The sequence below is a fragment of the Trachemys scripta genome, chromosome 3 (assembly GCF_013100865.1).
Source record: "Trachemys scripta elegans isolate TJP31775 chromosome 3, CAS_Tse_1.0, whole genome shotgun sequence".
Classification (NCBI taxonomy): domain Eukaryota; kingdom Metazoa; phylum Chordata; order Testudines; family Emydidae; genus Trachemys; species Trachemys scripta.
In genome coordinates, this window is record NC_048300.1 from 166,102,883 (window position 1) to 166,127,340 (window position 24,458).

Sequence of the window (24,458 nt, forward strand, 5' to 3'; positions counted from 1 at the left end):
CAGCCCCCCAGCCCCCATGGGCCGGGAACCGCCCCGCACCCCAACCCGCTGCCCAAGCCCAGTCCCCCCCCCCCCCCCCACATGCAAACTGCTGCTGGCCCAGGGCTGCCCAGGCAGTCCCTGAGCCAGCTCCGACCGCTGCAGAGGTCACGGAAAGTCACGGAATCCCTGACAGACATGCAGCATATGTAAAAAGGTTTGCACAAGTGTAACTAAATCAATGTATCAGAGGGGTAGCCGAGTTAGTCTGAATCTGTAAAAAGCAACAGAGGGTCCTGTGGCACCTTTAAGACTAACAGAAGTATTGGGAGCATAAGCTTTCGTGGGTAAGAACCTCACTTCTTCAGATGCAGGAAGTCTGGAGAGGTTTGCAACTTGCATCTGAAGAAGTGAGGTTCTTACCCACAAAAGCTTATGCTCCCAATACTTCTGTTAGTCTTAAAGGTGCCACAGGACCCTCTGTTGCTAAACCAATGTAATTTCACCAATACAAATTTTCTTACTGTGGGCAAGATTTTATAGACCCACTCTTTCACCAGCATCTTACCAACAGTGTACACCCACACATGCCTCTGAACTTGGCTCACTCTGTTTAATTTTCATGCTTAGGGGACAGTAGAGGAATGTATAGAAAGAAAAGTAATTGATAATATGATGTGCATGGGTGTAGGTTAAGGTAGCCCCTCAGCCTGTTTAAATTTACACCTTTTACAAGCCAAAAAATCTGGTAACATTTTTACCAGTTTATGCTCTTTAACACATTATGTGGGTTAAAAATAGTTTAAAATACTATCACATTACATATTCCTTCTGAATTTTGTCTCGTATCTGAGTCTGTATCTAAAAAACCCTGTCTTTATACACAAATATCTAGACAGTGACTAGAGAAACCAATTACATATTATCCAGGAAAAATAATTTGTTCCTCACCTGGTAACTATTTAAAGATAAAACTTGTCCCTTTTTTTAATTTAGAAGAGCAAAACATGATTGAAAAATCATAAGCAGAAATAGGAAGTAGTTTAGTTATGTTTTTCTATGTGTTAATCCAGTTTTTCAGTAGAAATGACAATCTGAGGAAGAGTTCTGTGTAAGTTCAAATGTTTGTCTTGCCAACAGAAGATGGTCCAATAAAAGACCTCACCCATCTTGTCTCTCTCATTTTCTAGGGGATGTATAAAAATTATTGCAGACTTGGTTTACTTTTTATATATTTGTGAGTGGAGTGAAAATTTGTATAATTCTGGATGAATAACTGACACAGTATGTTCACATAGGTATGAAAATATTAGTTGGTAGCTTTTGAAAAGAAACTATTGTAAAAGTGCAACTGCATATTTTAATCTTAATCATAATTTGTTCATTGTTTTGTTAAAACGGTTACCATTGAGCTGAAGCATAGCTCTTGGACTCAGAATATACTAACCAGTTTGCTGGTTCACAATTCCATTTTTATATGTACATATTTATAATTACTAAGAATTGTAAAATTGTAACTTCTTTTGCAATATTTTTTGTATTGTAAGCAAACACATTTTTGCTACAAAAGTTAAAGCAAATCTTTTTAATTCTAGGTTACTAAAGATGATTTCCTTACATTTGATTATATACTTTGCATGGATGAAAGCAACCTAAGGTAATGTATGGTAGAATGCTAAGAGAGATTCTGATTTGACTATCTGCTTTTGTAGATGATGATAAATCCAGAAGATGTGCTTGATTGCTTTAGTGCCTAATGTGCAACCTTTTGTCATTTGTTTTCTTATGAGTTATAATTAGACTTGGTAGAATTTGATTTATATATCATTTCGACAGATGAGATGTGTTTATTTTTAAGCATTTTTTTCAGTTTCTATCTATTTAAATTTTCACAGATGCAGAAAATTATTGGGGTGGGGGTCAGAAATTAAATAGCAGTAGACATTGAGATTCAAAAAGTTAAAACTTTATAACAATTAAAACACAAACTGTCAACCTATATCAAAATATACAGAGTAAATTATACTTAAATCAAATTCTAAGTTCTTCTTTAAGTAGTGTCTCTATGATGCTCCACATTTGGACCCCTACACCTTTGATCGAAGATTTTTGATAGTGGTGCTTTTTCAGCCTGTGCATGGACCGTACAGATCCTGGTGCCCTGAACTGAGACTAGATAGGGCTGTGCGGGCAAACTGCCTCAATTCCTTTTCAACTGCCTATGGCCTGAGATGGAGTCTAAGTTGTGCCTGTTTGCCTATTTTATTAGTGTTTAGCTGTGTAAATGGTTAGTAGAGTAGGTTTAGTACCTTATAGTTGGAAAGATGGAGCACTTGTTCCCTTTTTTTCTTTTCTTAAAAAAAGAAATGTGGAGGGAGGGAGAGGGAGGAATTAAGCATAGATTTTTAAATGATGGAACAAGTCTTAAGACTGACTTTGGATCTGGGTTCAGAGAACACCCCTCCCCATACAGGGGCCACCTTTATCTGTCAGCGCCATGTCGTTATCAAGATCATTGTCACCAAGAGCTTCCAACAACGGGAAGAGAACATCAAAACCTCCATCTCCAACACTTTCCTTGACTGAGGTATCAATAACTGTGCCCCTGGTATCGTGAGTTTCACACTCCAGGTATAAGGAAGGGGATAAGAGAGGCAAAACATCAGAATTCCTCTTCAGAGGATCCAGTCACTAGAGACCTCAGGCCCCAAGAGGAGTACTAGTGAGTCTCTGGGTACTTCAGGTACCATGAAGCATATTAAGACTTCATTGAAGTCCCATATCTCAGTGTCAAAGAGCTCTTTACCACCAAGATCACTGTCACCAAAAGACTGGCTTCAATGCAATCCTTGGTACTAATGTCAGTTCCTCACATGACATCTGCAACATCATAGGCACCGGTACCAAGTTCAGTAGCACTTCCAGAACCACAGAAAGATCTTGCAGTCCCGACATCAGTACCTCTCACAGGTTCTGCAATATCATTGGCACAGTACCAAGTTCTGTTGTGCTTCTGGTATCACAGGAATTCCTAAACCCGAAAGAGCTTGCAGTACTGAATGAGCTGGAGTCTCCACTCCTTGCAACTTCCGGTCTCCTGAGTCTCCGGTTTATGGGAGATCTACCTCTTCTCCTTCTTCAACTATCCACAAGGAAGGGTTGTCACCTCCCATACAGAATGTGGAGAAGCATTCCAATTCAAAACTTTTGGTTCAAGGATCTCCAGTTGTTTCTAGCTGTTACTCTCCATTGCAAATGCAACAAAGGCAAGACACCAGAGCCCTGGCTTCCAGCAGATAGGGAGACCAATACTGGATCTCCCCCAGTTCCTTATGGTCTCATTGGCCCTAGTGGGATCCATGGGCAGTGTACCAGCAACAGTTTTGAGGGACTTCCACTCAGTCCACAAGAAACACAGAAGTCTGTGACCCGGTACCATTCCTCTCTCCTCTCCAGTCTGAGCTGAAAGGGACCTTTAAGGAGCAAGAGCAGACAGAGATTACTCTCCCTTACAAAAATCTCATCGTCATCATCACCTGATGAGGCAGCAGAGCCCATCACTACCATCGCTGGCTGATGACTTTCGGCAATTCCAGGATTTGATTAAATGGGTCGCTGACATATTGCAAGTTCCCCTAGAGAAAGGTCCATAATTTTCATCACAGGCCCTTGAATGTATTGCACACCTCTACCTCAGCACAGGTGGCACTGCTAATTTAATGAAGCCCTCCTTGAGCCAGCCAAGTTCATCTAGCAAATTCCAGCAATTCCCTCCCTCCCAGCCCCCTCCACAAATGCAAGAGGGATGATTTAAAAAAAAAAACTTGGTCCTGGCCAGTGATTCTGAGGTTTTTATTCTCTCACCTGGGACCAAACTCTCAGATTGTGGATGCAGTCAATGAAAGGGACAGGCAGCATATCCAAAAAACCACCCATTATAATAAAGATCAGAAATGTCTGTACCTGTTTTGCCATAGGAGTATTCATCATCAACACTTCAATTCAGGATAGCTGTTCACCAGGCACTGATGTCAAAATATGATTACCTGAACCATGGGAAGTTTAAGGCTTTTATTGACCATTTACCACAGGAACACTGAGAACAAGTTCAGTGCCATAATGAAGGAGGGCCAGCTTTTTGCAAAGACTTTCACAGCATCTAGTAAAGTCTGCAATAATGCTGCAGTCAGGTCTGTTTCCATCGCATGAGGTGAGCTTCCTGGCTTCAGTTTTCCGGGTTTCCATAGGAGATATGATCTGCCATGGGGAATTACCTTTTGATGGCCAGAAGCTTTTTGCAGATTCCACAGACAACTCACTTCACACCCTAAAAGACTCTTGGGCAATACTTCAGGGTATACACACCTGTATATAAGAGAAAATGTAGCAGGTGTCAATTGACAAAGAGATCCTGCCCTGCTGAGTTTTCCACCTTCCATAGCTGGTGGTTCCAGTGGTCTGAGGTCCAGATTTTCAAAGAAAAGGTCTGCAGCTACCTCGACTGCATCATCTCAGCCTTCAGCATCATCCAGATGTCTGTTTTGATTGAGATTCCAGACCATCCAATGACCAGGTTCACTAAGCTGCATGATAGGATCCCTCTTCCTCAATTTAGGCACCATCTCTCTCTATTAATAGCATGGGAGACTATTACATCAGACAAGTGGGTTTTGGAGGCCATTTCTTCAGATTATACTATCCAGTTTATCTCCATCACTTCCTTCCAACCCCTTTCCCCATCCCTCTTCAGGGACCCTTCTCATGATCATTTCCTTACACAGGAGATCTCATCACTAGTCCCACTTCAACACAGGGGGAAAGAGTTCTATTCATAATATTTTGATACTCAAGAAAAATGGGGGTTGGAGACCAATACTAGATTTCAGACAATTGAACAACCATGTCAAACATCTGAAATTCAGCATGATGTTCTAGCAGCTGTAATTCCCTCTCTGGAATTGGGTGGACAGGTTTGATTCTCAACCTCAAAGATGCTTACTTCCACTTAGCATTCATCCTTCCCTCAAAAGCTTTCTTCAATTCACTTTAAATCACAATCGTTACCAGTACCAGGTCCTACCCTTCAGCCTGTTGTCCACCCTAAGGGTATTCTCAAAAATCACAGCTGTCGTAGCTGCCTACCTCCGTCATCTAGGAATTAACTGTCTTTCCCTGTCTCAACAATTGGCGCCTCAACTGTCGATCATATCAGGAGGTTGGGTAGGCAGTTCAAACAATGACTTCACTATTCAGAAGTCTAGGCCTGCAGATGAATATCAAGAAATGGATCTTGACCCCCTGCTCAAAGAATTCTCTTTATAGGAGCACTTTTGGATTCATTAATGGGCAGAGCTTATCTTTCTTTCGACATGTTTCTTGATCTAAGGAACCTTATACCAAGAGTGAAGCTCTGGTGAGAACATGTCTGGGACACGCGGTGGCTTGCGGTTTTATGACATAATGCCAGGTTACATCTTGGATGTCTCCCTGGGAGGCTCAGCATTGTTTATGTATCTAACGAAAACCTGCTTGTTCAGACTGTATCTGTACCCTGTCAGATCCTACAGTCACTCACCTGGTGGATGAACCCTTACAAAGTTTGTGCAAGAAACCTGTTCAACCAAAATTCCTATACAGGCTTATTAACATCAGCTGCTTCTCTCCTGCATATTTGAGTCCTCACACAGTCCAAGACAAATGATCATATCAGGAATAGTGCTAGCAGATCAACCTGTTGGAATTAAGGGCGATCAGTAATGCTTGCCTATTGTTCCATCAAAATATTGATAGACAATATAGCATGCATGTACTATATCAGTTGTCAAGGCAGAGCGTCACTCTGCACTGAGCAATAAAACATTGGCAATGCACGCATTCCTATCAGCTTCTTACCTCCCGGAGATACCAAACACCGTGCAGATGACCTGAACAGACATTTCTCCCTAAATTACAAAGGGGAGTTGGACTCTTGAGTTCTCAGCAAAATATTCGTAGCTTGGGGATTTCCAGAGGTTGATCTTTTTGCCACAGCCACCAACACCAAGTGCAAGAAATTTTGCTCCGGTGTGGGGTTTGATCTCCAATCTCTAGGACAGTGGTTCCCCTGGGGGGGCTGCGAGCGGTTTCAGGGAGTCTGCCAAACAGGGATGGCTTAAACTTGCTAGGGCCCAGACAGAAAGCCGAAGTCCCAGTGCCTGGGGCCCCAAGCCTCATCACGTGGGGCTGAATGTGAAGCTTGAGCAACTTTGCTTCATGGGGCCCCCTGTGGTGTAGGGCCCCAGGTAGTTGCCCTGCTTGCTACCTCCTAATGCTGGTCCTCACTTTTATATGCAGAAAAACAGTTGTGGCACAAATGGGCTGTGGAGTTTTTATAGCATGTTTGTGAGGGAGGTGTTGTTCAGAAAGAAAAATGTTCAGAACCCCTGTTCAAGGAGATGCCTTCCTCATTACATAGGCGAAAGTTTTTATGTATATCCTTCAACTCCATTGTTCTTAGAGGTCCATATCGAGATCAAATAGGACCAAGCAAAGTCATACTGATTGAACCGACTTAGCCATGACAAATTTGGTTTCCTTACCTCATCAAACTCACCTCTCACCCTTCATGGTGGCTCCCAATCATACCTCAACTGTTGTCATAGGATGCGGGTCAGATACTTCACCCCCATCTGAACGTCCTGCAACTGCAAGCATGGTTCCTCAATGGCTCTCGGGACTAGAGACCACATGTTCATCGGAATTACAAAAGATACTATTAAATAGTGGAAAGGAATGTACTAGACATACTTACCTTCAGAAATGGCGAAGATATCTTTGGTGTCACTGATGCCATCTTTCTCTGACCCACTCATCTCTTTTTCTCAATACTGGACTTGAAGTCTCTCTCTCTCTCTCACACACACTCACTCACTCTTTCTCTGTCTCTTTCACTCTCCCTTCCCAATACATACTTGTGTTGTTGTTGTTGTTACTTCTTGGTACTTCCTGCAATGCACATATATTCTCTGTAACTTTATTCTTTCAAAGTGTGTTGTTGTAGTGTTTTGGCTGGTCTATGCATTTCATAAATTTTATTTCTTTTACACTTAAATTTAATTCTTTGAGTGGTGAGTTCTAAATTCCTAACCTGTCCTGGCTGGAGTAATTATCCCTATGGTAACTTTTAAAAATATATATATTATCTAGGTTTTTTGTTTCTACTGGTGGCACACATCTGCTCATACCTCAGAACAAAATGGATGGAAAAAATGAGAGGGAACATTGGCCATCACCCCTGCTCAAAAGATTGGGGAGGTGAAGGCTCTACTGGCAGATCCTTCTTTCGCTGTGTTTTTTTCCCAAGGAGAGAGTATTTTTATGACCTCATCCAAAGTTCTTACTTAAGGTGTTTTCTGAGTTTCATATTGACTGAACTATTCTCCTGAGGGTTTTTTTTCCTAAGCTGGATCAGACTGCACAGGAGTCTGCTTTTCTGAACATTAAGAGGAAGTTAGCCTTTTCCTTGGACAAGACTAGGCCATTCAGGAAGACCCTAGACTTCGCTTCTTCACAGAGAGATCTGAGGGAATGCCTGTCGCCACTCAGAGATTTTCTAGATGGATCTCTGGATGTATAATTGCCAGTTTAGAGGTTAGCTCAAATTACACCTCCCCATACTGTGTATTTTACTAGATCACAGTCAATTTCTGTATTCCTACTTAAAGATGTTCTGGCTGCTGAAATCTGCAGGACTGCAGCATGATCCTTGGTTCATACATTTTCCAAGCACTGTGCCATAATTCATGCTGCAAGATCAGATGTGACAGAAGGTAGTGATGGACTCATTCCAAATTCCTATCTGCTTAAAGAGTTGCATCTAGAGAGTCACTGAAAATGGAGCACCTACAGGGACATTATTTGAAGGAGAGGTTACTCATCTTGTAAAGTAACTGGAGTTCTTCAAGATGTGTGCCCCTGTGGGTGCTCCACTTACCCAACCTCCTTCCCCTCTGCTTCAGAGCTGCCTCTGAGGGCTTCATGGTAGAGAAGGAACTGATGGTGGTTCACCTATACAGCTCTGTGTTTAACGTAAGTGTAGGGTACATGCATGGGCTGAACAGACACTCCTGACTGGAGTTTTTTAGCAGAGGCGTATAGGCGCACGTGCACCTAAAGTGGAGCATCCCAGGGATGCATATCTTGAAGAACTCCAGTTACTGCACAAGATGAGTAACCTTTCCTCCTCAAGCAGCATTTTTCTTACTTTGCCTGTCAGTAATCAAAATTAACAATCAGTGTAAATATTTTTTGTCAGTTTGTGAGTATAGGGAAATTGGCGTTTACAGACATTTATCAATAAAATTTGAATCCTTCCAAGACTTGTCATAATCGGTGGGGAAAGGGAATTTACTTAGAATGTGTACAACCTGCAAGCTGGAATTGATAGTACTATTTACATCATATATTATAGAATATGGAAAAAATAATTTAGTGTGACTGAAATTATAATGGTATCAACTGGAACTCTATAGTTCAGATTTTAAGCCCTGAAACGTTTGATTGGCGTATCCAAGCTGTCTACAAATTGGTATGTTTTAAAATCAGTTATAAGACTTGTCTGAGAATTTGGAAAGAATTAAAGATTTTTTTGTTATTTAATCAGAAATTACTTTTTTCTTAGTGTGCCAGGGTTGTTCAACCCACATATTGTCAGCAGTAATAGGTATTCTGAACTCCAAACTTCAGACATGCAGTTTTGTACACACTGAATAGCATAGCTCTTTGAGTACTTGCACATGTCCATTCCTACTTAAGTGTGTGTGTGAGCGTGCGCCCCAAGAATAGCTATCGGAGATTTTTCCCCTAGTGCTATCCGCCAGCTCAGCTCTGGCACCTCTTTGTGCCGCTCGCTCATAGCACCGTATAAGGGGCCTTTCCAAGCCTCCGCTCCTCAGTTCCTTCTTACCACCTGTGATGGTTGTTGGAGATTACCTCCCTTGCCTTGGCAAAGTGTGTTAATGGTTCTCATAGTTAAAAATTCTGTAGTTTTATTAGTTGTAAATAGTATAGAATAGTAGCTAGGACTCCTCTCAGTGTCTGGAGAGGGAGTCCATCTCTTCCCTGTACCGGGGCATGCCTCAGTTGCCAGTGTTTAAGCACTGCTCTTTCTGTGCAAAGCCTATGCCAACCAGCGACCCGCACTTAAGACAACTTAAGTGTCTGGGTGAGGGACACAGGAAAGATCACTGCCAGGTCTGCTGCAATTTCAAGCTGCGGACCCAAAAGGATTGGACAGCAAGACTAAGTGTCCTCCTCATGGAGGCAGCACTGAGGCCCACCTCAGAGCCGAGATCTGACTCGGCACTGAGTACGTTTGCATCTGTGCAGAGCGCACTTCCCACCCCTAAGAACTCGTGGCACCGCTTCTCCTTGCCAGTGCCCAAGAAGAGGCACAGAGGACAGTGGGAGAAGACCAGTTCCCTGGCAGCAAAGACTGACAAAGCCGGGGCAAGCCGCTCTCCCTTGCCGACACCACAGCAGCCTCTGGCGTTACCATCAGTGCTGGCGCCACAAATGCCCAGGGGTGAGGTGCTACCCCCATCCCGGCATCAGGTGGATGACTTTGCAGTACTATTGACCCCGGAGACTTATGCTGCCGCTAAAGGCTCGATGGCTCTGCCAGTACTCAGCCCCCCTAAGGTGTCTAAAGTGGCACCATCTGTGCCGCCTAGCGACACTGAACCTTCCACTTTCAGGCCAATCTCAATACCAGCCTCTAGGGGAAAGCCTCCGTTTATTACCTCACCAGAGATGTCCCCACGGCACCAGGCCCCACCACTGGGAGGATTGGCACTGCCGTGGTCACCTCAATCATCTAGCTCAGGGGTCGGCAACCTTTCAGAAGTGGTGTGCCAAGTCTTCATTTATTCACTCTAATTTAAGGTTTTGCATGCCAGTAATATATTTTAACATTTTTAGAAGGTTTCTTTCTATAAGTCTATAATATATAACTAAACTGTTGTTGAATGTAAAGTAAATAAGGTTTTAAAAATGTTTAAGAAGCTTCATTTAAAATTAAATTAAAATGCAGAGTCCCCCGGACCGGTGGCCAGGACCCAGGCAGTGAGAGTGCCACTGAAAATCAGGTCGCGTGCGGCCTTCGGCATGCATGCCATAGGTTGCCTACCCCGATCTAGCTCTTCCTTGTCTTAAGGGTTGGATTCGAGGTCTGACATCTTGAGTCACTGTCTGTGCTCCCTGCACCCATCTCTGACTTCGGGAGCCCCAGCAGCCGATGCCTCAAAGCCCATGGGGACCAACACCAATCCAATGGTCCTCTTGGAACCTGTGGGGATTTCCCCAGGACCAAGGCACCAGCTTGAGGTACCAGCTATCCAGTGTGGTCGGAGACTAGGGCAGTGCCGGAGGCCCACTGGGAGACTCCTGAGCCAATCTCTGGGGTTGACGCTGGAGCCGGCCCAAGTACCAGTTCTGGCACCGAGGCGAGCATCGGTACTGGCCAGGAGGACATTCCCCTGGATGCTGGGACAGCGCATGCCTCCTCGTCCTCACCAAAGGATGAATTAATGCTTAAGGGGTCTTCTCTCTCCCTGGGATGACCTGAGAGCCCACCAAGGCCTACTTAACCGGGTGACTTCTAATTTGAGTCTTTAGGTGGAGGTCGTTAGGGAGCGGTCTGATGGCTTCCTGGACATTTTGATGGCTGAAGCCCTGGAAAGTATCGCTCTCCCTTTGCACAGCTCCATTATGGGGCCAATATAGACCCTCTGGTAAAACCCAGCATCCATCCCTCCCATGACCAAGGGAACTGAGAGAAAGTACTCTGTGCTGGTCAAGGGATATGAGTTTTTATTTTCTCACCCCCCTGCCTGGGGGTCTCGTCATTGGGGCTGCTAATGAGAATGACTGTCAAGGTAACACAGGGTCGACTCCGAAGCCAAAGGAGCCTAAAAGGATGGACCTTCGCATAGCGAACCAGCTATGACTACAACATGTGGGAAGGGATGACTAAGTTTAAGGATAAACTTCCTTAGGAGAACAACCAGGAGTTCTCAAGCCTAGTAGAGGAAGGCAAAATTGTTGCCAGATCCTCTTTACAGGCAACCCTTGACGCCGCAGACTCAGCGACCAGATCTATGGCCATGGCAGTAACTATGTGCAGGAGCTTGTGGCTGCAAGCATCAGGGTTCCCACAAGAGGTCCAGCAAGCAGCAGCCCCTACTGTTCGAGGGACACTTGCTTTTTGCTGAAAAAACTGACACTAGGCTCCAGTGTTCAGAGTCACTTTAGTGTCCTTAAGTCCCTGGGTCTGCAGTCCCAGTCTCAGCCCAGGAGACTATATAGGCCACAGCTGTTTGGCTGCTTATATCTTCATCAGAGGAGACGAAGGAATGGAGGCTCTGGGAGCAGGCCAAATCCATCTTCCTCCTTCTCCACGGGGCACTCTCAACTGCCCCCTTGTCATTTGGGTGTCTCAAAGCACTCGTTTTGATGGATTTGTGGAGGACAGCATACCAATTCCGCTCTCACAGGATCCAGTTACCCCTATATTTTCCAGCCGACTTTCCCACTTCCTCAAGGCCTGGAAATGGGTCACTTCCAACTGCTGGGTCTTAAACACAGTGGAGGTCGGCTATACCCTCCAGTTCATCTCCAGCCTTCCCTGTCCCTCTTCATGGAATCTTCTCACGAGCTTCTGCTGCAGCAGGAAGTTCTGTCCCCCTTCAGGATGGGAGCCATGGAAAAGGGTTCTACTCCCATTATTTTCTGATACCCAAGACCAAGGGAGATCTCAGGCCCATCCTAGACCTGTGCCGTCTCAACCAAGTTTCTCAAGAAGTTGATGTTCTGCATGGTCTCTTTGGGGTCAATCATCCTGTCTCTGAATCCAGGGAATTAGTATGCCGCCCTCAATTTAAAGAATGCATACTTCCATATATCAATTTCTCATGGCCACAGAAAATATTTGAGATTCATGGTGAACCAGGGGTGCTACCAAATTGCAGCCCTAACACTTGGCCTTTCAACAGCCCTGAGAATCTTAACCAGATATATGTTGGTGGTAGTAGCCTTTCTAAGAAGAAGAGGAGTCCACATATTCCCGTACCTCGACGACTGGCTAATCAAGGGCAGGTCTCAGGAGCAAGTGAAGTCGGACATGGCCCTCATCCAAACAACCTTCTGGTCGTTGGACCTTCTTATCAACATAGAGAAGTCGACACTAGTCCCCACCAGGAGAACAGAGTTCATCGGGGCAGTCCTCGAGTCCCAGCTGGCAAAGGCCCTCCTCCCAGAGGATTGCTTTTAGGCACTTTCGGAGCTAGTTCGTTATGCGCAGGTTCATCCTGTCACAATGGTTAGGACATGCTTTAGCCTTCTCTGTCACATGGCGTCGTGCAGGTATGTGGTTCATCACGTGAGGCTAAGACTCAGACCCCTCCAGGCCTGGCTAACCACAACGTATGCTCCCTCCAGGCACCCCCTGGACAAGGTGGTTATGGTGCTTCCACACATCCTCCCTATCATGGTGGCAAGACCATTGGGTAGTCTGCAAAGGGATTCCCTTCACAAAACCTCAATCATCTGTGCACCTGGCTTCTGACGCTTCAGCACTGGGTTGGAGAGCCCACCTCAAGGGCTCAGGACTCAAGGGTGCTGGTCCACTGAGGAGCTGGTGCTCCACATCACTGTCAGAGAGCTCAGGATAGTCCATCTCACGTGTCAAGCTCTCCTGCCTCATATTGCAAACACAAGAGTCTCAGTCCTCTCAGACAATATGTCAGCCAGGTACTACAACAGACAGGGTGGAGCCTGTTCTTCCTTTCTGTGTCGGTAAGCAGTTCGCCTATGGGAGTTCTGCATCACATGTCCAATCACAATTGAGGCTTCATTTCTGCCAGGTGTGCAGAATAAGCTTGTGGACCGCCTCAGCAGGTCCTTTTCCACTCACCACAAGTGGTCCCTGCGTCCAGATGTCACACTGAGCATCTTCCATATGTGGGACTCCTCTGTATTCCTGTTTGCCTCACGGTCCAACAGAAAAAGACAGCAGTTCTGCTCTCTGAGGGGCCACAGTCCAGGCTTGATAACACTGTTCTACAGCCAAAATGCTTCTGAAATAAATGTAGTCAAACTTTACTAATTCTGGGTCACTGAGAACAAAAATGATGCTTAAAATTGTTGATTGGCTCTAGTTTTCAAGATATGCTATTGGGTCTGTATATACAACCCTTGACTTGGGAATGGCGGAGGATAAGTGAGTTATAAAGGGAAGGGATCTCAATTTAATCCAGAAATTACTAAAATACATCTTTGACTGGATCTAAGAATAAATCTATGACTGGGTTTGGACAGTACTTGCTTTTTAGGAAAAACAATGAATGATGCAATCTGAAGCTGGTATTGCGTCATATATGATATGAATTGCATCATGTTATTCCTAGAAGTCATGGATGATGCAATCATAACGAAGCTTACATCACTCTGCTGAACAAATTGCCCTAGATCAGCTCTAGAAATCATAGTGTGTCGTGCTCTCTTATTTGTCAGTGTTTGATTTTGCAAAGGGACACATTTCTGTTTAGCCAAAGTGAGCAGAGATGCCTCGTACTTGTGTGAACAGTGCAGATAACTTCTGCTATGTTTGTGGTGAAGTGACTTTTGCATCACAAAAGCGCAGTATAACCATTATGGTTAAGAAAGCCTATCACCTTTATTTTGGCTGCAAAATTGGAGATCAGAACAAAAGTTGGGCCCCACACATATGCTGCAACACTTGTGCAACAAATCTTTGCCAGTGGTTGAATAGGAAAAAGGAAATCTATGCCTTTTGCAGTGCCAATGATTTGGAGAGAGCCAACAGATCATCCCAGCAATTGTTACTTCTGCATGGTGCCTCCAGTTGGGAAAGGTGTGTCGAAGAAGAAAAAGTGGACTGTGCATTATCCAAACATTCCATCAGCTATACACCTAGTACCCCACGGAGAAGGACTGCCGGTTCCTGATGCACCAGAATCATTCTCACTTGAGTCAGACGAGGAAGAGGATGAAACTTCTGGTCCTGAACCATCCATGTCACAGGACCCACATTTTCTCCCATCCTCCTCTTCTGAACCACACCTCATAACACAAGGTGAACTGAATGACCTTGTCAGGGATTTGGAACTATCCAAGAGTAAGGCAGAGCTGTTGGGCTCCAGATTACAGCAGTGGAATCTCCTGGCAGGTGATGTTAGGGTTTCCATGTTCCGTGACCGTCAAAAGGATCTTGTCCCATTCTTCGTCATGGAAGGTGATCTTGTAGCCTGCAACAACATCGATGGTGTGATGGCAGCCCTCAACATCGTTCACGATCCAGATGAGTGGAGACTGTTCATTGATTCATCGAAGACGAGTCTTAAAGCTGTTTTACTGCATAATGGCAATGTTTTGCCATCAATTCCAGTTGGTCATGCAGTCCATATGAAGGAAACCTATGACAACATGAAACAACTTTTGAGGTGCATAAACTATGACCAACGTCAGTGGCAGCTTTGTGGCAATTTGAAGGTTGTTGCTCTCTTGCTTGGTCTGCAGACTGGATACACAAAGTACTGCTGTTTTCTCTGCGAATGGGATAGTCGTGCAAGAGATTCCCACTACATCAAGAAAGATTGGCCACTCCAACAGTCATTGGAGCCTGGGAGGAAAAGTGTTCCGCATCCACCACTTGCTGAATCAAGGAAGATTTTGTTACCACCCTTACACATCAAGCTGGGTCTGATGAAGAACTTTGCCAAGGCTATTGACAAAACACAAGTACCTCCGTGGAAAATTTCCAAGGTTAAGTGAAGCTAAGATAAGGGAAGGTGTCTTTGTTGGTCCTCAGACTCCTGAACTTCTTCGAGATGATGCATTTGATCATGCACTGCGTGGCAAGGAAAAGACGGCATGGAAAGCCTTCCAGTTAGTGGCAATAAATTTTCTCGGAAACAACAAGGCAGACAACTACAGGTGGTTGGTGGAAAACCTCCTCAAGGCATACAAGAGCCTTGGTTGCAATATGTCACTAAAGATTTTTTTCCACCGAACTGCTGAGCAGTGAGCGACGAGCACGGCGAGCGATTTCACCAGGACATTGCAACAATGGAGAAACGCTATCAGGGCAAATGGAGCCCATCAATGCTTGCAGACTATTGCTGGACAGTGACAAGAGATGCTCCATTTAATGAATACAAGAGACAAGCGAAGAAGCGCCGAGTAGACACTGAATAGGACCAAAATATGTACATAAGTTTTTTGCCTTTTGTTTCATAATAAATTTCATTTATATAACCCTTTTGCTGATTTTTAAAGTGTTACATAAACAGGACAGGTGAAATATTATCATGTAAAGCAACCATAAACACATGAAAAGACCTAGGTTTACAATTTATGTAAATATCTTAGAAACAGTAGCTAATCAGTTGTTTTAATTGTCATATTTGAATTCAGCACATCAAAATACATAATAAATAGTACATTTTATCTCTGAAGCAGACGACTTCTCAAAAATTGTAGACCAGTGTAACAGACCCATTTTTCCTGAACTGCTCGCATCATCTGCTCTATACCTTTCCGCCCATTCCACTGGTTCACAAGGGTGCCAACAAGGATCAAGCAGGACCAGGCTCGGGTCATCCTGATAGCTCCAGGCCCAGACAGCATTGGTACATCTCACTCATTTGCCTTTCTCACAAGACCCCGATCAAGCTTCCTCTGTACCACGGTGAGTTGCTCCATCCAAACCTCAGCTCTCTCCATCTGACGGCCTGATATCTTCATGGCTGAATCCCGATGAGCAGGCTTGTTCAGAGCAGGTCTGGAAAATTTTCCTGGGCAGCAGGAAGGCTTCCACGAGGACAGCTTACTATGCAGAGTGGAAACGTTTTCTCTCTGGTTGTCTGGTTCTGCTTATGCAGACTTCAATCCAACTCATCCTGGACTACCCTCCTGTGTTTGAAGGAACAGGGCCTAGCCCTTTCCTCCATAAAGGTCCATCTGGTGGCCATTTCAGCATTTCACCCGAAGGTCGACAGTAGGTCAGTGTTCTCACATGAAATGGTAGTTTGCTTCCTCAAAGGTCTGGAGAGGGCATTACCTCAAGTGAGAGAAGCGGGATTTGAACCTTGTTCTCTCAAAACTGACAGGACCGCCATTTGAACCGATGGCAATGTGCTCATTCCTACATCTCTCATGGAAGATGGACCTTTCCAGTGGCGATTACTTAGGCCAGAAGGGTTTCAGAGCTCCAGGTCCTTATGGTGGAACCACCCTATACAGTTTTCTCTAAGGACAAGGTACAGCTTCGGCCATTCCCTAAATCCTTCCGAAGCTTGTGTCCCAATTTTGCTGCAACCAGCCAATCTTTCTCCCAGTCTTTTACTCTAAACCTCATGCAACTAGGGAGGAGGAGTGCCTGTATTCCTTGGATGTCAGGCAGGCTCTGGCTTTTTATATTGAAAGGCTCAAACCATTCCATAGGTTACCACAGTTCTTCGTAGCAATAGCGGACAGAATGAAAGGGCTTCCCATCTCTGCCCAGAAGCTCTCATCCTGGATCACTTCTTGCATACGAGCATGCTATGACCTCGCGGGCATCCCCCTCCGCCAAAACTGACCGCCCACTCTACAAGGGCCCAAACCTCTTTGATGGCCTTCTTAGCTCAAGTTCCAATCCGGGATATATGTAGAGCAGCGACCTGGTCATCAGTTCAGACGTTCTCGACGCGCTATACTATCACGCAGCAGGCCAGAGACGATGCCCTCTTTGGCCGAGCGATTCTACAGTCGTCCTCCTATATTACTGCTTGATAAGAACATAAGAATGGCCATACTGGGTCATACCAAAGGTCCATCTAGCCCAGTATCCTGTCTTCCAACAGTGGCCAATGCCAGGTGCCCCAGAGGGAATGAACAGAACAGGTAATCATCAAGTGATCCATCCCTTTTGCCCATTCCCAGCTTCTTGCAAGCAGAGGCTAGGGACCCATCCCTGCCCATCCTGGTTAATAGTGAGTCACCTAAGTTGAAATGGACATGTGCAAGCACTTGAAGAAAAAACGGTTACCTACCTCTCGTAACTGTTCTTTGAGATGTGTTGCACATGTCCATTCTGAAACCCACCCACTGGCCCCCTCTCGGAGTGGTTGGTAAGCAGAGGCTTAATGGGGCTCCTTATACCAGCGCTATGAGCACACGGCACCAGGGGGCGCCAGAGCCAAGCCAGTGACTACCACTAGGGGAAAAATCTCTGATAGCTGTGCTCGGGGCACTCGCGCACACACTTAAGGACATGTGCAATACATCTCGAAGAACAACAGTTACGAGAGGTAGGAACCGTTTTGTTTTTTTTCCATACAAGGGTCATTTCCAGGAAAATAAATTAGGAATCTTCTTCATTACAGCTACAGAGGGTAGAAAGGGCTCTGGCTTGAAAAAGCCAGTTTATTATCCTAGGAAAAATAATGCTAGTTTGCTACTATTCGCTGTGATTCTGGTAACATGTCTCCCTGGGACCATGTTGAGCTTAATAATTGTGCATGGCAATAGCTGACTAATTTTCTAATTTGGATAGCAGTAGCAAAATTTCTCCTTAATTGAGGGATGCATTTGTCCAGGGCCAACTGGTTAAATGGGTATGAAAGTCTAAGGAATGGCCCTTTGAAAGTTGTCTGGATTTAAAGACTAAAAAATAAAGATGAAATTATACAAATCAGTCATAAGTTGTTTTTTTTTCAGATGGTTGTGAATGTCCACCTCTTTTACAACCCAATCATGCAACAGCTCTGTGTATGGCCCTTGAATTAACTGACATGTTAGTCAGTGACTAAAGGATATACTTAGGTGATTTACTTCCAGTTTCATTTAAACTCTTAATTTTATATTGCTGCCCTTTACACTTCCCAAGATGTCAGTGAAAAGAGCTGTACTGAAGCAAGTGAAATAATATTGGAAGCGTAGAACTGGCGTGATTTCAAAAGAGCTTAACATTACTTGGGAGAACTGAAATTCATTCTGGCTCCTGCCAAGGAAGAAGCACAACAACAGTGGGAAGAGGACGCTGCACCCAGCTGCCTCTGCCATCTACGCTACCATTCTGGACCTCAGATTTCAGCCCCAGTAGTGTCCAGCTTTCCCTAGGAACAGCCTTGTGGTGCTTGAAGTTGTTCTACCACAGTGCCTGGGAGGGCAGACTCATTCTAGCTGCTGGCATAGTACCAGCAGTGGGAGGAAAGAGGACACCTTTGCAGGTTTGGGAGCCTTTCATTCCACACATGCCTCAGAATCAGAGCACTCTCCTTGCTTCTGTAGAGGTGTGTTGAGAGTTCTAAAGTGAGACCGGCTAGCCATCATGGCTGACATTGGGTCAGGTTTTATATAAGAGCTTCCGTTTTACAGCATAGTGCTCTCAACGTACCTCATCAACAGTAGCAAGCAGAATGATCACAAGTCCTCATCCACAAGTTTACAAACGCTGATGGGAGGAAAGACTTTGTTTAGCACTTCAGCAATCAATGTAATATAAATACAACAGAAGAATTTTTTAAATGAATTGAAAGCAGAGCTAAGAGAATTTACAAAAACAGAATAATTGAAGTAGCATTTCATGGACACCTGGGAAAAGCTTACTCATATTTTTAAGAAATATATTGACTGTGTTCCAAAGAGACTTTTGTATAATGAAAGCTAAAGGGAGACACTGAAAATAATGCATAAAATGACTGGAGAAAAAAATGGAAAGCTTTTTTTAGTGACTAAACCCAAATTAAGGTCATTGTTGAGCACCCAATTGCTTGATATATTTGTTTTCCATTTAGTCTTCATTCTATATAGATGTCCTTGACATTTACTAAAAGTAAGCAACAACATAGAGTACACAGCACTGTGAAAGTATAGCAGCTCTCTTTCATCTTCAGTCATACCCTGTAAACTTCCTAGTAATTATTGAATTTATAATGCTGATTCAAATGGAGCAGACACCACCATTGCCATGAAAACAGTGGTTCAAAATTGCTTCTTTTTACTTTACAGAGATCTGAAAAGAAAAAGTAATCAAGTTAAAAATTGTACAGCTAAAATTGAACTCCTTGGGAGCTATGATCCACAGAAACAGCTTATTATTGAAGATCCATACTATGTAAGTATCACAGATTGACTTGAGAGTTTTTAAACATTAGTATCTACGATTGTAAAACACCATTTTAAAAGTAGCTGTTGAAGACTTAAATCTGGGTGGCTAGATATTTTTACCCTTTCTTTTTCTTATCTTTTTCCAGGGAAATGAAAAAGACTTTGAGACTGTTTACGAGCAGTGTGTTAGATGCTGTAAGGCATTTTTGGAGAAGTCTCATTAGTGCCACACCATTTTATTTCTAAAAGGAAATAATATTTAGCTCTTTCTTTGAAGTGTTATATAAATTTCACTTGATTGATGTATTTAAAATGTAATATTGTATCTCTGCAGTAAATCCTAACTGCAGCGTCTTAATTTTAGTTTTGTATTGTAGCTACTGTATGGCCTAACTCAGAAGAATTTGGAAAAGTTTTAAAAATTGTATTTGAGGATCAGCCAATTTGTTGGACATCAGTGTAACAAAATATTTAATTCAGAGACCAGCAGAATAAATGTCTATGAACTCTCTTTCAGTGTCTAAGTACTATAAAATTAATGTTTTGCTTTTTTTTGTGTGTAATATAAACTTACATTCTTGTACATATATCCCATTTAAGTATTCTTAAAAAGGGATTTGAGAAGCAGTAGCTTTAATGTTTTGACACAGATGTGCATATATTGAGCATTAACTGATGAATGCTGTATTTCTCAACAAAAATAGCTGCATCCTTCAGGACTGTTTATTTCAGGCAAAGCTATGATGCTGACTTTGCTACAGACAAGTCTGTGGATACTTAACCCATCATCATCATCAGACTCTGCAGACATCCTGTCCAGCACAAGTCCGTAGAGTTGGGAGTGTATAAAAGCTGGGTAGCATTTGCGAACTTCTGCAGTCCTAAAGCTGGAGTTAACTCCCCAATACATGAACTAATGGGAACGTTGACCATTTCCTTGTACTTTCCTGACATCTGAGCCTCTCTTTTCCTTAGATAAATAGTTGCCTGCTGTCAAGTAAGAATTGAGGGGATTTTTGTTCTCTGCAACTTTTCAAATATCTCCCCTCGGTTTCTTAATCAAAAACCAGATCACCAATCCATGTTCTAATCTCCTGTTTCAACTGTTGCAATCTCTTCCTGGTCTTTTTGGATCCCCACAATGCCAGGCTTGCTCCGCCTTTCATATTCCACTTTCAAAGGGCTCGGGATCTTCTTTAATGCTTGGAGTGCCCTGGTACACTTCACCCAGATTCATTCACTCCTTGATTTGTTCAAGTGCCTCCTAAAAACTCATTTCTGCTGACTGGCCTATGGAAAATCAAAGGGGATGAAAAGTGTTAAAATAAATACTAATTTTTTTTAAATCCTTCACTAACGATACATCCCTTTCTGAGTTGCCACAAGTTTTCAATGTTCACCTTTCTTCCTCTCCTGGAATTGACTCCTCCTCATCTATTATTGGGAGTGGACTACATCCTTGATTGAATTGGCCCTATCCACACTGGTTCTCCACTTGCAAAGTAACTCCCTTCTCTCCATGTGTCAGTATATAATGCCTGTATCTGTAACTTTCACTCTATGCATCTGAAGAAGTGAGGTTTTTACTCACGAAAGCTTATGCCCAAATAAATCTGTTAGTCTTTAAGATGCCACCAGACTCCTTGTTTTCTTCCTCTGCCCTTCCCACTTCCCACCTTTTGTTATGTCTCAATTGTTGAAATCGGGTGGCATGTTTTTTGGGTCAGGGCCCACATCTTAATTTGTGAAGTAGAGCTTTGGCACCCTCAGAAAATGAGACTCCCCTGACTGAAGATAAGCTGCCAGACTCCATCCCCTCCACATAGTATTTTTTGTTAGAGCGATGCGCCTGACAGTTTACAGTTAATCTTGATATTGTTTCAAAGTTCAGCCAGGCAGAGCTTTTCAAGATAAAGCAATACAATATAAAAATGTAATTGAGATTCATATCTTGATCTAGCAATATTAACCTATTAAAGTCAAAACTGTAGCTGAAAATGAAATCTCTCGTAATCCCTGTCTCTGTTAATAGCCAATGTCACTGAACACTGTTCAGAGGAAAGTAGGTGGCACATCAGAAGTATACATTTGAAAGCTCAGTTTTAAACTGACACCAGGCCTCACCATAGTAGAGTGGGGTTAAGTTCAATACATTGTAAAAACTTACCCTATGTGGGCATGTTTGACCATCGCCCTAGCCAGTGTTCAACACAAACTTCTGTTCCAAGCTCATATGAAAAAATTAAAGGGTAAAACAGTTACTTTTATGTGTGTTACATAACATCTATGTGCATGAATTTGTAACCATGTGTTTCTGTAAAATTCAGGTTCTTCAGGAAAATTTGTATGTCCAGTAGTTTAATACCAGTCCAGTACAAGGTGACTTACTTTAGTTGGTCCTATATTATTAATGCTGTAATAGAGCAATTAAAATGCATTTGTCTATGTAGCTGAGTGTGCGAGGGCCTGCGATTTTTCTCAGCTTCTATGCTCATGATGCCTCCTGTCTGCTGCTGCACTCGTCAGGCAGGTCTTTGGTGACTTAGCCCTCCAGCCGAGTCACACACACAGACAGTATGCAAAACAAACCAACCCCTTTTGGGGTACAGAGTCCAAAATGTCTTGCAGCCCTCTCTGGGCTCAGTCTTCTAACAGTCCAATAGGGTCCATCACGGTACCCTTTTCACTGGCGTCAACCTGCAGCTATCCCTGGGCTCAGGCTCTTAATTAGTCCAACGGGGCCTATCGCAGTACACCCTCCCCTCCCCCGAGTTGGTACGTCTTCCTGTAGCCCTCCTGGGACTCATTCTTCAGTCTGACCGACAGGGACTATCTCAGTACCCTAGCTGGCCAGTTTACTTGTGATAGAGCAATGGCCCCTGGGCTTTCTCCCTGGAGACTCTTCGCCTGTCCTTTAGTCCTCTGACCCCAGCTCTCCGGCTGGGTCAGGCTTGGTTCAGTACCTTTGCGGGGGGGGGGGGGGAATAGTTCCACATACAGTGCCTTTCCTGGGTCTGTCTCAACTCCCTTTTCTCAAGGCGTAGCCCAGTGATTCTTAAACTTTGGAATTGGTGACCCCTTTCACACAGCAAGCCTCTGAGTGTTAGCCCCCCCTTATAAATTAAAAATACTTTTTAATATATTTAACACCATTATAAATGCTGGAGGCAAAGCAGGGTTTGGAGTGGAGGCAGACAGCTTGCGACCCCGCCGTGTAGCAACCTTGCGACCCCCTCAGGGGTCCCAACCCCCAGTTTGAGAACCACTGATGTAGCCACTTCTCCAGTGGCTGTTTGGGAGGAAAGACCTGGGCCTACCCACTACTCCAGGCCCCAAGCCAGGAACCATCTAAATAGCAATCATGTCCCTCTAACTGTATTTCCCTTGGCCACTTCCCTACAGCCCTTGTCGTCTATGCGTCCCAGCAGCTAGCCAAGAACATCTTCCTTTCTCCCTAGCCCCTGCCAGCATCTGCTCTGTCCAGCCTTTCAGCTTCTCTAGCCAGCCAGGAGCACCTCTTACTCTCCCAGTCCCTGCCAGCTGACTGAACACACTTTGGCTCTCTAACTCTTTTTATCCTAGCCTACTGGGCTTTGATTGGCTGCTTCCTGCAACCTCTTTCCTGGTTCGCTGTATTCCACGCAGCCTCTCTATGCAGCTTAGAGGATCTTTTCCACTGCCCTTTTCCTGAGGGGAGTAAGGCAGGACCTTGAGACCTCCAGCAGAGGCCTCTGGGCCTACTCCACCCCATCAGTTTCTATGAAGTTTTCATTTTGTATTACATTTTCAATCATATTTTCCTTTCAGGTCTGGTCAGTTTTATATTTTTGTAAATGGGACTCTACCTTTAACTATGTATAAAATTGGAAGTGGCAGGACAAAATATCCTGGCCCCAATTCAGGAGTGCATCCCTTTTTAGGAAGAGTGCTCAATATGCTTAAGCTTGCCTAAACTGGACCCCATGAGAGTAACATTGCATTTAAAAAGAAGGCTTGTTTTCCGAAGATGAAAGAATAGAGAATGGCTAGACTTCAGGAGACAGTTGCACAATGGCATTATACAAACATACATGTGCAAGATGAGCAACTGACAGAAGAAGATGCACTAATAATCCATAAAGATGACTGTTACAGGTCTAAATTTTCTCTACTTTTAGGAAAATATTATGCCAAATGGACAAATACAGAATTTCCTCTACCTCTTCTTTTTTTTTTTTTTTTTTTTTTTGCAGCTGATCTCCTTAAGTAGATGGAAGGATATATTTAGATCTAGTCAAGCAACCTCTCTGAGTGCCCAGCCACTGCACTGTAGAGTGATTCTCGCCCAATTAATATTTTAATTATTTAATTAAAGTGGAACAGCTTCAACAAGAGAGATTGAGACCCAAACCAGAGTATCACTTCCAGTGGCTAGGGAACTCATCATACAGGTAGGGACCCTCTTTTCACATCACTTCTCATCAGGGAAAGCAATTGAAGAATTGAACGGGGGTCTCTCACATTCTGAGTGAGTACGTAACCATTGGGCTAAAGGTTATAAGTGAGGTCCTCTTCCCTCCCCCATTTTGTGTGCCGTTAAGCAGCCTCTAAGAACGCCTACCGGGTCAGATCCTGCAAGCAAGATAGATGCTCCCCAGGTTTATGGATCATTCTGGGGCTTAGCAATGAGACAGGTGTTTGGAGGCCTAGAGTGAAGCAGCATGCCCAGAAGCAGAAACTTAGGCACCTAGATAACTTTTACAGCAAAACTTTAGGATCTGAGCAAGTTTTCACACCTACAGGGTTAGGCAGCAGCCAAGCAAAGTTTTTGTGGCTCGCAGTAGCTCCTAAAACAGAGACGTGGGTCCCTTTGCGGATCTGTCTCTAAATGAGTTGTTTAGGAGCCCATTATTTCCCCCTCTGAACTTTTTGTTACAAATGTATTAAGAACCGTTGATGACAGTTGACATGTTAATGCCTCATGAGGTCACATAAATCAGTGATTATCAACCAGAGGTATGTGTACCCCTGGGGGTATGCAGAGGTCTTCCAGGGGGTACATCAACTCATCTTGATATTTGCCTATAGCTACATAAAAAACACTAGCAAATTCAGTACAAACTAAAATTTCATACGGACAATGACTTGCTTATACTGCTTTATATACTATACACTGAAATTTAAGTACAATATTTATATTCCAATTTATTTATTTTATAAATATATGGTAAAAATGAGAAGGTAAGCAATTTTTCAGTAATAGTCTTCTGTGACACGTTTGTATTTTTATATCTGATTTGGTAAGCAAGTAGTTTTTAAGTGAGGTGAAACTTGAGGGTACGCAAGTCAAA

The 24,458-nt window shown here is 43.8% G+C and overlaps 1 protein-coding gene across 4 annotated transcripts in view; it reads left to right on the plus strand.

Annotated features, from left to right (window-relative positions):
- ACP1 (acid phosphatase 1) overlaps positions 1–19,639 on the plus strand; it is a 34,165-nt gene extending 14,526 nt beyond the window's left edge. For all 4 annotated transcript variants that reach the window (XM_034766402.1, XM_034766403.1, XM_034766404.1 and 1 more), the window contains exons 4-6: positions 1,575–1,636; positions 19,030–19,135; positions 19,275–19,639. In XM_034766402.1, coding sequence (XP_034622293.1) covers positions 1,575–1,636; positions 19,030–19,135; positions 19,275–19,352 — 246 coding nt within the window. In that variant the 3' untranslated portion in view covers positions 19,353–19,639. The remainder of the gene's footprint in view (positions 1–1,574; positions 1,637–19,029; positions 19,136–19,274) is intronic.
- Positions 19,640–24,458: the final 4,819 nt, after the last annotated feature.